The 14,530-nt window shown below is 43.1% G+C and overlaps 1 protein-coding gene across 1 annotated transcript in view; it reads right to left on the bottom strand.

Annotated features, from left to right (window-relative positions):
* Nucleotides 1-14,240, bottom strand: part of SLC9A5 (solute carrier family 9 member A5) — a 77,165-nt gene extending 62,925 nt beyond the window's left edge. Inside the window, exon 1 of the mRNA XM_072422484.1 lies at nucleotides 14,114-14,240. Within this exon, the coding sequence (XP_072278585.1) occupies nucleotides 14,114-14,195 (82 nt within the window). The 5' untranslated portion in view covers nucleotides 14,196-14,240. The remainder of the gene's footprint in view (nucleotides 1-14,113) is intronic.
* Nucleotides 14,241-14,530: the final 290 nt, after the last annotated feature.

Genomic DNA, 14,530 nt, shown 5'->3' on the forward strand with positions numbered 1-14,530 from the left:
AATAAAATTAATTACAAAGGACGACTTCGCTAGGCTGACATGTTCCTTTCAAACAGCCTGCAAGCTAATTACACTTTTCTAAAATAAGAATTGGTTACCCTAGTTACCAAAGACACTATGTAAATCCAAGGAGTATAAAGAAGATCATCTTTTATACTATAAATGAGATTTATTACAATATTAGAACAAGCCCCAAACTATTTATGTCCATCTGTATCTATTAAATGTATAAGCGGATTAAGGAATATATTTGTAACAATGTATCAATAATATTTCTGATGTGATAAGGAGGGGTGCGGATATTAGAGAAACTCCAAAGAGGACCCGTGCTAATAAATCTGTACCCAAATATGGCAAAGAAGCACTGGTTATCAGTCATGATTAATTTTTATTGATATAACACTGACATATTACGCAGCGCTGTACAAAGTTCACAGTCATGTCCATAGCTGTCCTTTAAAGGGCTCACAATCTAATGTCCCTACCATAGTCATATGTCATTAATATAAACTGAAGCTATGTGATGAATCAGATGATTTTTGCCTGAGATGAACAGTCGTGTTGAAATCTGTCATGTGTACTGTGGTTGGGGCAATTGCTGTGCCGCTTGCTCGTCTTCCCACCGACGCTCCCCATTGAACAGAACCGTGTTGTATGTACTGTCCCCATTTCTCTATCTTCTGTCCATCAAAAGTCTTAATGTCAATTTTTGGGGAAAGCCAGCTAACCTAACTGCATGTTTTTTGGATGTGGAAAGAAAACCCATGCAAACACAAGAAGATAAATATAAACTCCATGCAGTGAGTGTCCTGGTTGAGATTGAAATCCTGGACTGCAAAGGCAAGAATGCTAGCCACCATGCCACATTGGGTCTGATTTAATAATGCTCTCCAAGGCTGGAGAGGATACACTTTCATCAGTGAACCTGGGTGATCCAGCAAACCTGGTCCAGGATTGAAAACATTTGCAAATGACTTTTAAGAAATCCATTCCAGGTTTGTTGGATCACCCAGCTTCACTAATGAAAGTGTAGCCTTGCAGAGCTTTAATAAATCAGGCTCATTGTGTTCTACCTGTTCTTTTTTATAAACTTTAATGAAAATATAACGTTATAACAGACAACCAATACAAATGAAACGGAATATACAAATCTACACAATTAAAAAAGATACAAGGAAAAAAATAGATGACACCATCAGTCCAAGCCATTGGCAGTTGTGAGTCTATGTTCTGCACAACAGTGAAAGCTCCATGGAATATGCCAGTCTGTGCAAGGAAAAAAGTTAACAGTGCAAATGGCTTGGCCTATGTTGACCCTGATTTATGAAAGCTCTCCATAGCTGGAGGGAATACACTTTCATCAGTGAAGCTGGGTGATCCAGCAAACCTGTAATGGATCTGGTCCAGGATTCAAAACATTTAGCAAATGATTTTTAAAAATCCATTCCATGTTTTCTGGATCACCCAGCTTCACTTCTGAAAGTGTATTTTCTCCAGCCTTGGAGAGCTTTTCTGAATCAGGGCCATTGTATGAGCGTAGCTGGATCCTCCCATTACTAGACCCACTGTTCTAAGTATATAGATTACACAACATACAAAACATAGACATACAGTGCTTGATTTATTAAAGCTCTCAAATGCTCAAGAGGATACACTTTCATCAGTGAATCTGTGTGATCCAGCAAACCTGGAATGGATTCCTTCAAAGTCATTCTTTTTTTGATAGCAAATATTTTAAATCCTTGACCAGTTTTGCTGGATCACCCAGATTCTTTGATGAAAGTGTATCCTCTCCAGCCTTAGGGAGCTTTAGTAAATCAGGGCCAGAATGTAAGGAGAAGGACAAGGAAGACCTTAATTAGGGGGAAAGGGGAGGAAAGTAAGTCTTGGTCTTTTCTACCTGTTCTAACCCCATCCAGGTTAATTTAGGAACGTTTGACAAATGCTATAATAAGTGGTTTTGGTGCAGTTGCAGAGATAAAGCCACATGTCTCAAAGAATCATAGGTCATCTGATGTTCTGCAGATATTGCAACAGATTTGCAGCTGCTTGTGGTTGAAAAACTTCTCTCTATCCGTTCAGTGGCAGACCGACTACCGATAAGGCTATGTACAGACTGGCGGTGAGGTTGCGGTGAGGTTACTGCTTCTCCATTCCAAGGAACCGTTGCCTCTGGGGAGATTCTATAATAAGCTTCTGCCCACAGTAACTCCATGAAGAATGAATAGGGGCGGCAGTACCGCTTACTACCACTAGTGCAGTGCAGGTGACCAAGGTGCCATCCGCGGAGAGCTGCATGGGCTTGCCCAATCACAAAGCTGGGCTGAACCTAACCTAATGCAACCACATAATGCCTGCAAAGGGGGGGGGGGGCTTTGAACTTTTCCTATCTGTTTTAATGATACTCAGGACTTTTGCTGGTTCAGCATTGATTACAAAGCAATGAATTGTTGCATTGCCACTTGGAAGAACCACCATATCCATGACTTATGTCCTATCACCAAGCAGGTATAACACTCCTTCACTTTGGATTTTTGCTTTGTGTCGCAGTTACATAACCCCTAACACAGCATGGCAGTGGGAATTTGCTCAGTGCAGCACTAATATATATATATGTGTATGAGTCACTGTCTGTACACAGCACATTATTCCCCCATGGAAAAACTGCTGAGGTCTGCAAGATTCAGGAAACACCAAGCAAAATCAGGCAGGGAGCTTCATCATAAAGGTTAAGGAATGGGCTCATGTATAAAAATAAAACCTAGCTGTTATGTTATAGTTTTATTCCGGCTGAATAAATGCAGCGTCACCTCTACACAGCACACAATTTTAATGAAGAGACTGGAAGTATGGAAGGGAAAGGGGGACGGACAGATCACAAATACTTCTCATTTCATGTTTCGAGGAGATGGGATATTTCATATATCATATAAAGCAAGCTGAGGGTCATTGCATTTCTAAAAGGATTACTTTTAATAATTGCTCATCTTGTGTTACATTAAGGTGGTGCTCATCTCCTGCAGCCCATCTACACGCATTGCAGTGATGTCAGCTGCATGGCATTTCTCATTGTATGTGAGTGACAATAATGGACCTTGGCTACGTAAGTAGGTCACGTGTTTTGAAAGCCCATGATACGCAGTGACAACCCAGGAGCACAATTAGAAAGAAAGGGACAGAACGTTGTCTCCCCTTAGACAAAAAATGTAGTCCCCGAGTTACATACGAGATAAGGTTTGTTCTTAAGTTGAATTCGTATGTAAGTTGGAACAGGTACATTATTTTAATAGATGCAATTGGGACAGTTGTTTGTCTTAATATATTATTAGGCAGCGTGGTGTCAGTTACTGTATAAAATCCTCACCGTGAGCTAATCACAAACAAAGCAAAAAAAAAAAAAAAATGAAGCCCAGACATTCATTAACTTCTGGAGTAAGCTGTGCTTTAATATGCAAAAAGAAATAACTGCAGAGTTTGTCTTGGACATTAAAGAGTTAGAAGAACTTGCAGAACAGCAAAAGATTTCTTCTGCAAGTCATACAAACTGCCCCTCCCCCCATCAAGCCTCCGTCCTGCACACGAACAAGCAGGGAAGCCCAGTTCATATCTAGGAGTTGTTCGCATGTCGGATGTCCTTAACTCGGGGACTACCTGTATAATTGTGGCCACCTGCAGAGAACTTCAAGCAGCATCTGGACCCTTATACACCCACAAAGGCAATTGGGGACACTAACAAACACTTGCAAACCATCAATCAAAGCCATTCATTCTTATTGGTGGTAGCTGATCGGCTGCTGGATTTTGCCCCATTTTATCCATCATTCCAAACAAACCCTTACAAACTAGTTGCAGCTTTATATTATATTGCACACATTTAATTATATAAAAATAGTTTGGCTAAACTGTATAGGAAAGATACAATCCCCTAATAGAGGGATCATATTTGAAGAATTACTCCAGCCCAAAACATCTGTTTTACTTTGGTCAAACTTTTCTTGAAATTATGTCTGAATGTCCATTTGGAAGTTTTTCTTCTTTTCCTGAAACCTGAGATCTGAATAGGAAGTGACATCATGCGGAAAGGAAGTGGCATCACCTGGAAAGGAATTGACATCATCTAGGTAGGAAGTGACATCACCAGGACAGGAAGTAAAAGGAAATAATGCTAAATGTAATCTGAAAGATACTTTAAAACATCTAAAGATGTATCATTCCAAAAGTCTTTAATGTTCAAATGGTGACATTTGGCAAGACATGTTGCCCCCTCAAACCTCCTTACAGCACACAACCAATAAGAAAGTAATTACTTGAAACTTATGAATATCGGATTTATTATTCCAGGCTGATGAGTATGAAGCAGCTCTATTTCAATAGAGATTAGGCAAGCTCCATCTCATAATGCAACCTTTTGATGTCTGCATGAACCCCCCTCCCTTCCCATCCCCCACCGCGAAATACCAATCACCAGCAAAAAAGCGATTTACGGGATCAAAGCAGCTTGAGAAGAGTTCATGTTGTCTCCTGTCAGCTGAGCTGTGAAATAGAATTACAGTGAATATGTGAAAATAATTTGTTTATGTGTGTGCCAAAATGTATTTTTCGGCATGATTGCCATCGTATCTTATGGTTTACACATCACAAAAACATACTGGTAGGGTCATGGGCTTCCCCCTCAAAAATTGGCATTAGAATGACATATGACTGTGGTAGGGGCATTGGATTGTGAGCTCTTTTGAGGAACAGCTAGTAATATGACTATGGACTTTGTACAGCGCTGGGTAATATGTTAGCGATATATAAATATACATTTTTAATATTATATATAATAATACTAATAATATACACACACTTCCTGTTGCAGCCTGACAACACTTAAACAATAAATTAAGGTTAGCAACAGAGTTGCTGTTTTTTGGCCACTGGGCTGCCTATATTAATTAAAAATACTGTATCTCCGAGTAAGAAACTTTGTATTTTTTTACCAGATTCACAACCATTGTATACCGTGAAACAAGATTACTGAAAAACAGATATAAACCTGAACTCCAAACAAAAATACCAAGATAAAATGAACAACCCCAAAAAAGGATCAAACAGAACCAGCTTTTGCTACAATATTTAATTTTAATCTAGGAAATTTCCTTGTAGTACTGTTTTCTGCCACTAGATGTCCTCAGTCTGATAGCCAGTATCATTCAACCCACTTCTTCTGAGTCCAGATTGCCCTGGATCTGCCCCAGCTTGTGACAGGGCATTGAAAAATGAAAAAAAAAAGAAAAGAAACACAGCAGTAAAAATCTCATCTTTGCTTTCTCCTCCTATCGGCATGCATCTTGTAAGCATATGAACTGATTGGCTTGATGTGCTGCTAACATAGCCATTCAGATTAAAATTGCAATCTGTCCTGTAAGCACAGAGGTGATTATTGAATTTAATTTTGTTCTCTTGGGATTTTTTTTTTCATTCTTACAAATCAGTGGCTCTTTAAAATGAAGGCTCAAAAATGTAGATGAAGTGTAGAATTGTCGGCGTGGATTACAGTATCTATTCTAATAACCGCCAATTAGTCTCCTAACTCTTTACAATGCCTCTGAGTAATGATAGGCCCCCGCCTGCCACCCCAGGGCTCTTCACACTCTACCCCTTTACAGTCGATTGTCATTACACCCCACTTAACCACGAGCCACCGCCACCCTCCCAGAAGCACGCCGCTCAGAGTCGCTTCATTGCTTGCTTTTACTGAACACAGCCAGGGAGAAATAAATAGTACTCCAGCTTGCTGAATGTGCACCATGGTAACACTTACTGTACAAGGACATTTTTATAGTTCTCATAAATCCATGACAGCGGGAACAAATCGGGGGAAGAGAGAGGCATTGAATGTTTCTAGCTGTACAATTTTAAGAATTTGTTCAGTAAAAGAAAATAATGGCTTAAGTTAATACCAAACAGAGAAGGAATAAAATGCTACCCACCAGGGCTTAGATGCAAAAATGCCTTGCTACTTAACAAATTTGAAATACCCCAAAGTTAAAGTGTTACTCCAACTTAAGTGCTGCATTCTAAATATAGATTTATAGAGGCTCCCCCTTGTGGCTGTTTGTAGGAAATGCAATCACTCCACCTTGCAGATTTACAAATAAGTAAAAAAAAAAAAATTGTGACTGTTGATCCAGGGAACATCTGATTGCCTCATGGAATCAGGAAGAAATTTTTTTCCCCTGTTGAAGCAAATTGTTCCAGGGTTTATTGCCTTCCTCTGGACCAACTATGCCTTATAGGGTTTTATATCTGGAATATGTTTATTTCCCTATAGGTTGAACTTGCTGGATCTATGTCTTTTTTCAACCTAACCTACTATGTAACAAATGCCAAGATATCATCTTACTCATATATAGGGGTCTACTTTTTATATTTATACAGTAAATCTTATATTCACCAAACATCCCCAGGTGAATGTCAACATTTTCTGCTTTGTAAATAGACCTTACAGAGTGTGTTGTTTCCAAAAAGTTAATGGTGGCCCTGCATTGTGAGAGAGTGTGACCACTGCACTACTAAAAAGGAAGCAGAGCCTGCAAATGGCTACCCCGAATATTATACATAAAAATAAACTAGGTACAGACCCAGTCATTTAACTAACAGTGCCAATAATTGCTCTTGATGGACAAAAGAAAGTAACTGGTTACGCCATCTGTTGCTGAGTCCTCAAAAAATAATAAGGAATAGCTGTTTGAAGTTTATTTAAAACGGATGCTTATGTAAGTGCCAATCTTGTGGTCCCCTGTTGTGTCCCCTGGTTGTTCCCCCAACCTCTATGTCACTATGATTGAAGGCAGTAATGAATATAACTCGTAGTAATGCAACTTTCCTTCTAGGCTTTGCTATGTTTAAGATAAAACAGCCCCTGAGGACACAAAGCAAAAATAAATGGGCATATTACAATAAAATGGGCATTCCAATAAATGGGCATATTAAAATAAAATGGGCATTTCAATTAAAATAAAAATGGCCTCTTCATTGGAATCAGTTGGATAAAACAAAAGCCCCAACTTTGGTGTTAGTGCAACAAATTACACCTTGTCATTGGTTTGAGTGGGATAAAAAAAGTTCCATTGTTGCTGTCAATAAATTTTAATTAGCCCCATCCTTGGTTTCAATGGGGAAAAATTTGCCTCCTTCTTGGTGTCAATGGGTAAAAAAACAAGCCCTATCATTGGTGTAAATAGGATAAAATGAACTTTTGCATCAGTGTCCACGGTAAAAAATAAGTCCCATTGGTGTCACCAGGATAAATTATGTTTGGTGGCAGTGAGATAAAAAAACCCATGGCTGGAGTAACTGGGATATAATAAATATCATTGGTTCGTGGCTGTATTTAAAATAAAAAACATCATTGACATCACCTGGATAAAAGAAATCTGTTTGTTGGTTTCATTGGGATAAAAATAGCTCCATTGTTGGTATCACTGGGATCAAAATAGGACTATCATTGGTAAGGAAACAATTTCACTTGCATAAATTGTAATGCTTCCTCTGTCATGGATTTTGAGGGACAGCCTGCAGATACTGCCTGGAGAGTTCCAACCAAAATGCTATGGCCAATAAAGTCCATAAGCCTAGGCAGGCAGTGCTATGATCTGGGGTGCTTGTAGGGTCAGTGTTATGATCTAAGAAAGTGGCCGCCAACCTTTTCAGACCTACGGACCACTAAATGCACAGAGTGGGGGTTGGTTGTGTCAATATGGGGGACATGGTCTGCGGCTCTGGCCAGTGCGTCCCCAGCGAGGTCCTTTTCCTGACCCTGCTTGGGGGCACACCGGCCAGAGCCGCGGACCGCTAAAATTTTCTCACGGACCACTGTGGTCCTGTGAGGACCTGTAGGGGCAGTGTTATGATCTGAGATGCCTGTAGGGGGCAGTGTTATGATCTGGGGTGCCTGTAGGGGTAGTGTTATGATTTGAGATGCCTATAGCGGGGCAGTGTTATGATCTGGGGTGCCTATAGGGTGCGTTGTTATGATCTGGGGAGCCTTAGGGGCAGTGGTATATTCTGGGGTGCCAATGGGGCCAATGTTACAGTCTGGAGTTGCTTCAGTTGGTTCCCCAATGGTATGTACCCAAAAAATAAGGGCCAGCTGACTCCCTGAAGATACAAAATGACCCAGTTTTTCCATCAATGGACATTTTCTTCCCTGATGGCACAGGCATATTCCAGGATGACAATGCCAGAATTCATCGGGCTCAAATTGTGAAAGAATGGTTCAAGGAACATCGATCGGCCATCACAGTCCAGACCTGAACCCCACTGAAAATCTTTAGGAAGTGTTGGAGAAGACTTTACACAGCTCCGACTCTCCCATCATCAATACAAGATCTTGGTAAAAAATTAATGCAATGGAAATAAATTTTGAGTGATTGAGACGTTTTTGTGCACTGTGTAAAGTCCCCAGCACCTACAGCAACCATACATACTGCCATATAGCTTTCCTAATGCAGACGGGGTCAGGATTACCGCTTGCTTTGTGCCATGTGACGGGAAAGTCATGATACAAAGCTCGGAGAAGGTCAGATCATGTCATCCCGGACATCTCAGTAACTGGTGGGTCAGCCAATTAACGTGGAAGAGCTTCAAGTTCCGCATCATTAAGGGACACCATGGAAACTCAGTGCCTGGGATTTATCCAGGGTCAGCATGAAAAAATAGATCGCTGATAGAAGAAGGGGGCACATATTAGTAATTAGATACTCCGAGATATCTAGTGGTTATCAAATTCATTTTTAAATTAGAATTTGGAAGATGGAAACTATCACAGACATCAGATTATATCCTTTGTCTTTGATGAGATTACAGACACCTACAGGTAGTCCCCGGGTTACATACGAGATAGGGACTGTAGGTTTGTTCTTAAGTTGAATTTGTATGTAAGTCAGAACAGGTACATTATGTTATTAAATGAAATAAGGACAGATGTTTGTCTCAACATATTATTAGGCAGCGTGGTGTCAGTTACTGTATAAAAACCTCACTGTAGGCTACACAAGCAAAAAATAAAAAAATAAAAAAAAACTTTATGGAGCCTAGACATTCAATAACTTCTGGAGCAAGCTGTGCTTTGCTATGCAAAAAGAAACAGCTGCAGAGTTTGTCTTGGTCATTAAAGAGTTACAAGATGCTGGAGATCAGCTCAGCTCTTAAGATCACCCACAGCCTCAGCTTTAGCAAAAGATTTCCTCTGCAAATCATGCAAACTGCCCCCTTTCCCCATCAAGCCTCGGCCCTGCACACAAGCGAGCAGGGAAGCCCCGTTCATAACTAGGAGTTCTCCATATGTCGGATGTCCTTAACCCGGGGTCTACCTGTATTTTGATTTGCAGCGATTGCACCTGAATGTTTCCCTCTATTTGGCTCAAATAACACAGTCTGCATTGGTTAGTGTTGTACTGGACACATGCAGAACCAATTGTGTGAAACTACACAAATTACAGTGAAAGGTCTGAGGAAGGTTAGGTGAAGAGGAGGGATCCCTACAGACTGGCTCAAGGGATAATGATTTTAGTTAGGAATGGAGAAGAAGATTTAAGCATACATTGAATAGGTTTGGATAATCGAGGATAAATATAGATTAAAGAACTGAACTCCCTCACAGCAAATGACACTGATCAGATTATGATATAAAATATAATGCAACATCTGCAACTAGTTTTACTACTTTACTCCGAGCTCTCCTGTATTAAGAAAGGAAACTGGAACACCAAGAGAAAACCCCAACACGCGGTGGAGCCAAATCCAAGACTCCGGTGCTGCAAATGTCCAAGAATGATGGGTATGGTACCTATGCACCAATGAAGGCAGAGTGATAGGGTACAGATAAAGCATGGGGTACAAGGTGATGAATGCAATTCAGGGCAGAGTAAGAGGGTACGACACAGGGTACAATGAAGATGCACAGGGCAGGGTACTGTGAGAGGGCACAGGGAGGGGTGCAGTTGCACCATATGGTACAGTATACTTTGGGGGCACAGTAAAGGTGCACAGTACAGAGCTCAATGATTGATCACGGGGCAGGGTACAAAAATATGGCACAGTATTCTACATAAGTGGTGGCACAGTGCAGGACAGAGTAAGAGCACATAATATAAGGATTTGATGAGATGGCACAGTGTAGGGTATCGTAGGGGGCACATGAAGAAGGCACAATGCAAGGTTCCATCAGCAAGCACAATGCAAAATACAGTGAGAGAGTAAAATGTGGAATACTGTTAGAAGGTTAAGTGAGAGGGTACAAATCTACTAGATTGTAAGCTCTTCGGGGCAGGTTCCTCTCCTCCTGTGTCACTGTCTGTATTAGTCTGTCATTTGCAACCCCTATTTAATGTACAGCGCTGCGTAATATGTTGGCGCTATATAAATCCTGTTTATTAATAATAATAATAATAATAATAATAATGCCAGGCAGAATGAGAGGGCATGTTGCATGGGTTCTATGATAGGCCACAATACAGGCAGTACAGTAGGGTGATTGTGTGCAAGATGGGGTATATGAGAAGGAAGATTGCAGGGCGCAGAGTACAGAAAGAGGGTACAATACAGATTTTGGAGAGAGGGCACAGTGTAGGGTACTGTATGAAGATGTAAAGCTGGGCAGAATGGGAGGGCACAGTGTAGGGTACAGTAAGTGGGCACAGCACATGGCAAAGTAGGAGGGCATACTGCAGGGTACTGACAAAAGGGCACAATGTAAGGGCACAGTGGTATATTGGGTATATGAGGGGAAGAGAAGAAGAGAAAGGGCACAGTAAGTGCACAGAACAGAGTACAGTAATAACGTACAATGTAGAGTTCCGCGAGAGGGCACAGAGCTGGATAAAGTGAGAAGGAACAGGATAAGTGTGCACTCATGCAGGGTAGACTAAGAGTGCACAGTGCAGGGCAGAATAAATGGGCACAGACAGGTTGCCAAACCAAACATTGACTTTCCTACTCACAGCATTGTTCAATGGTCAAATTTTATATTGGCACCATTAGATTTACCATCATGAATGCATGGTTCATAATTCATTCATTTGCAAAATGTATGCCATGTCTGTAACATTTGAACAAGTAGCAGGAGTCATGCCTGGGAAGGTTGGCATTAGACTGCAGAATAAGGGAAAAGAACATTGTTGGCTTTCTTGTACATAAAGAAAAAAAATCACTTTTTTACATTTTGGTTTTTCCATCTTTATATTTGGATGGGTGGCAATTGTGGGCAGAGAAGAATGATAGGGCACTCCATACAATGCAGGTAACAGTGTGTGCTGGTGCAATGAGTACACTGTATACAAAAGGTGGGAGGGCACAGAGCTGGGTAAGGTGAGAAGGTACCTTCTATAGGATAAATGACTCTAAAATGGCAAAGTACAAAGTAATAGGGTGTTTTTACAAATACTAAATGCAGAATGCAGGGAGCTTGAACGGTGCATGGTAGAGCAAGATATTCTGAGAGGGCACTGTGTTGTGTTAGAGGGTACTGTGAGGGGTATAGTAGGGTAAAGTAAGCTGGCACAGTGCAAGAGTAATAGTAAATACTGAGAGGGCAAAAGGCTAGAGATTACAGTATAGTGTGAAGGGAGGAGTGCTGGTAGAATCACAAGAATCAGTGTAATGGTGTATGGCAAGCTGGCACAGTATATGGTGAATGAGGGTAGAGGGCACAGTGAAGGTATGGTGTCTGCTAATATGGCACAGTACATGTACATGTGAATGTGTAATAGTAGGCACAGTACATGGTCAGCTAACTTTAGAAGGTACAGTACAAGGTATGAGGAGAATAAAGAGCACAGTGCAGGTATAGTGTTTGGTAAGATGACACTGTACAGGGCATGATGAGTGTAGAGGGCACCAGGCAGGTATTTTACATGGTAAGCTGTTACAGTACAGGGTATAATGAGGGTTAAAGGCAAAGTATTGTGTATAGTACGCTGACACAATACAGGGCAGCATGAGGGTAGAGGGCACAGTACAGGTCAGGCTGAGGGTACAGTACAGGGTATGGAGAGGGCATATAGCACATTACAGGGTATGATGAAGATATAGGGAACAGTATGGGGTATGATGAGGGCACAATACTGCGTATGATGGGTGTAGGGGGCACAGTACAGGGTATAAGGAGGGTGGAGGGCACAGTACTGTGTATGAGGAGGGCACAGTACAGGGTATGATGGGTGTAGGGGCATAATATTGGGTATTATGGGTGTCGGGGCACAGTACTGGATATGTGGAGGGTAGAGAGCACAGTACTGGGTATGAGGAGGTTAGAGCGCACAGTTTAGGTAATGATGGATGTAGAGGGCACAGTCCAGGGTATGAGGAGGGCACAATATTGGCATGGTATGAGGAGGGCACAGTATAAGGTATGAGGAGGGCACAGTATTGGCATGGTATGAGGAGGGCACAGTATAAGGTATGAGGAGGGTATTGGCATGGTATGAGGAGGGCACAGTATAAGGTATGAGGAGGGCACAGTATTGGCATGGTATGAGGAGGGCACAGTATAAGGTATGAGGAGGGCACGTTACTGGGTATAAGGAGGGCACAGTATTGGCATGGTTTGGGGAGGGCACAGTATTGGCATGGTATGGGGAGGGCACAGGGCGGAGTATAAGGAGGGCACAGTATTGGCATGGTATGGGGGGGCACAGTACTGGGTATGAGGAGGGCACAGTATTGGCATGGTATGAGGAGGGCACAGTATTGGCATGGTATGAGGAGGGCACAGTGCAGGGTATAAGGAGGGCACAGTATTGGCAAGGTATGGGGAGGGCACAGTATTGGCAGGGTATGAGGAGGGCACAGTATAAGATATAAGGAGGGCACAGTATTGGCATGGTATGGGGAGGGCACAGTACTGGCATGGTATGATGAGGGCACAGTATTGGCATGGTATGAGGAGGGCACAGTGCAGGGTATGGGGAGGGCACAGTATTGGCAGGGTATAGGGAAGGCACAGTATTGGCATTGTATGGGGAGGGCACAGTATTGGCATGGTAAGAGGAGGGCACAGTATTGGCATGGTATGGGGAGGGCACAGTACTGGCATGGTATGAGGAGGGCACAGTATTTGCATAGTATGAGTAGGGCACAGTATTGGGTATAAGAAGGGCACAGTATTGGCATGGTATGAGGAGGGCACAGTGCAGGGTATGAGGGGGGCACAGTATTGGCAGGGTATTGGGAGGGCACAGTATTGGCAGGGTATGAGGAGGGCACAGTATAAGATATAAGGAGGGCACAGTATTGGCATGCTATGGGGAGGGCACAGTACTGGCATGGTATGAGGAGGGCACATTATTTGCATTGTATGAGGGGGGCACAGTATTGGCATTGTATGATGAGGGCACAGTACTGGGTATGGGGAGGGCACAGTACTCGGTATAAGCAGGGCACAGTATTGCCATGGTATGAGGAGGGCACAGTGCAGGGTATGTGGAGGGCACAGTACTGGGTATGAGGAGGGCACAGTGTTGGCAGGGTATGGGGAGGGCACAGTACTGGGTATGAGGAGGGCACAGTGCAGGGTATGATGGTATGAGGGGGGCACAGTATAAGGTATGAGGAGGGCACAGTGCATGGTATGGGGAGGGCACAGTATTGGCATGGTATGAGGAGGGCACAGTATTGGCATGGTATGAGGAGGGCACAGTACTGGGTATAAGGAGGGCACAGTATTGGCATGGTATGGGGAGGGCACAGTACTGGGTATGAGGAGGGCACAGTGCAGGGTATAAGGAGGGCACAGTGCAGGGTATAAGGAGGGCACAGTATAAGGTATAATGAGGGCACAGAATTGGCATGGTATGAGGGGGGCACAGTACTGGGTATGAGGAGGGCACAGTGTTGGCATGGTATGAGGAGGGCACAGTATAAGGAAGGCACAGAATTGGCATGGTATGAGGAGGGCACAGTGCTGGGTATGAGGAGGGCACAGTGTTGGCAGGGTATGGGGAGGGCACAGTAGTGGCATGGTGTCTTGCACTCACACATAGCAGAGGCTGGCATGCAGACAGAGGACACAGAGGAAGGACAGAAGACATGACAGATCCATCTCCCCCACACACGGACCATCACTCACCGATCTTGGCCAGGCTGGCCACCAGGATCCACACCGCCACCAGGTACGGAGTTTGCACCATGTGCCATTCCCAGCGCACCATCTGGAAGCCCCCGGGGCCCCCATCTCCCTCCTCACCCTCATGGTAAGCAGCAGCCCCCGGCACCGATCCCATGTCCCCGATCTCTCCTGCGACTCCTCACAGCGGAGCCCGAAAGCCGGCGGTGACGTCATGACAGAGCTCCACCAATCAGGGTGCGAGAAGAGGCAGGTGAGCGGTGTGATGCCGGGGACCATGTGCTCAGCATCCAGCGAGTACTCAGCGCACATGTAGGGGCGTCGTCACCCTGCCCCACCCCTTCCCTGTACCATTATTATTATTATTATATCTCAGGTCTATCCTTGTATATGGCTGATAGCAAAGAAGAGCAATATTGT

Source organism: Pyxicephalus adspersus, chromosome 9 (genome assembly GCF_032062135.1).
Source record: "Pyxicephalus adspersus chromosome 9, UCB_Pads_2.0, whole genome shotgun sequence".
In the NCBI taxonomy this organism is placed as follows: Eukaryota; Metazoa; Chordata; class Amphibia; order Anura; family Pyxicephalidae; genus Pyxicephalus; species Pyxicephalus adspersus.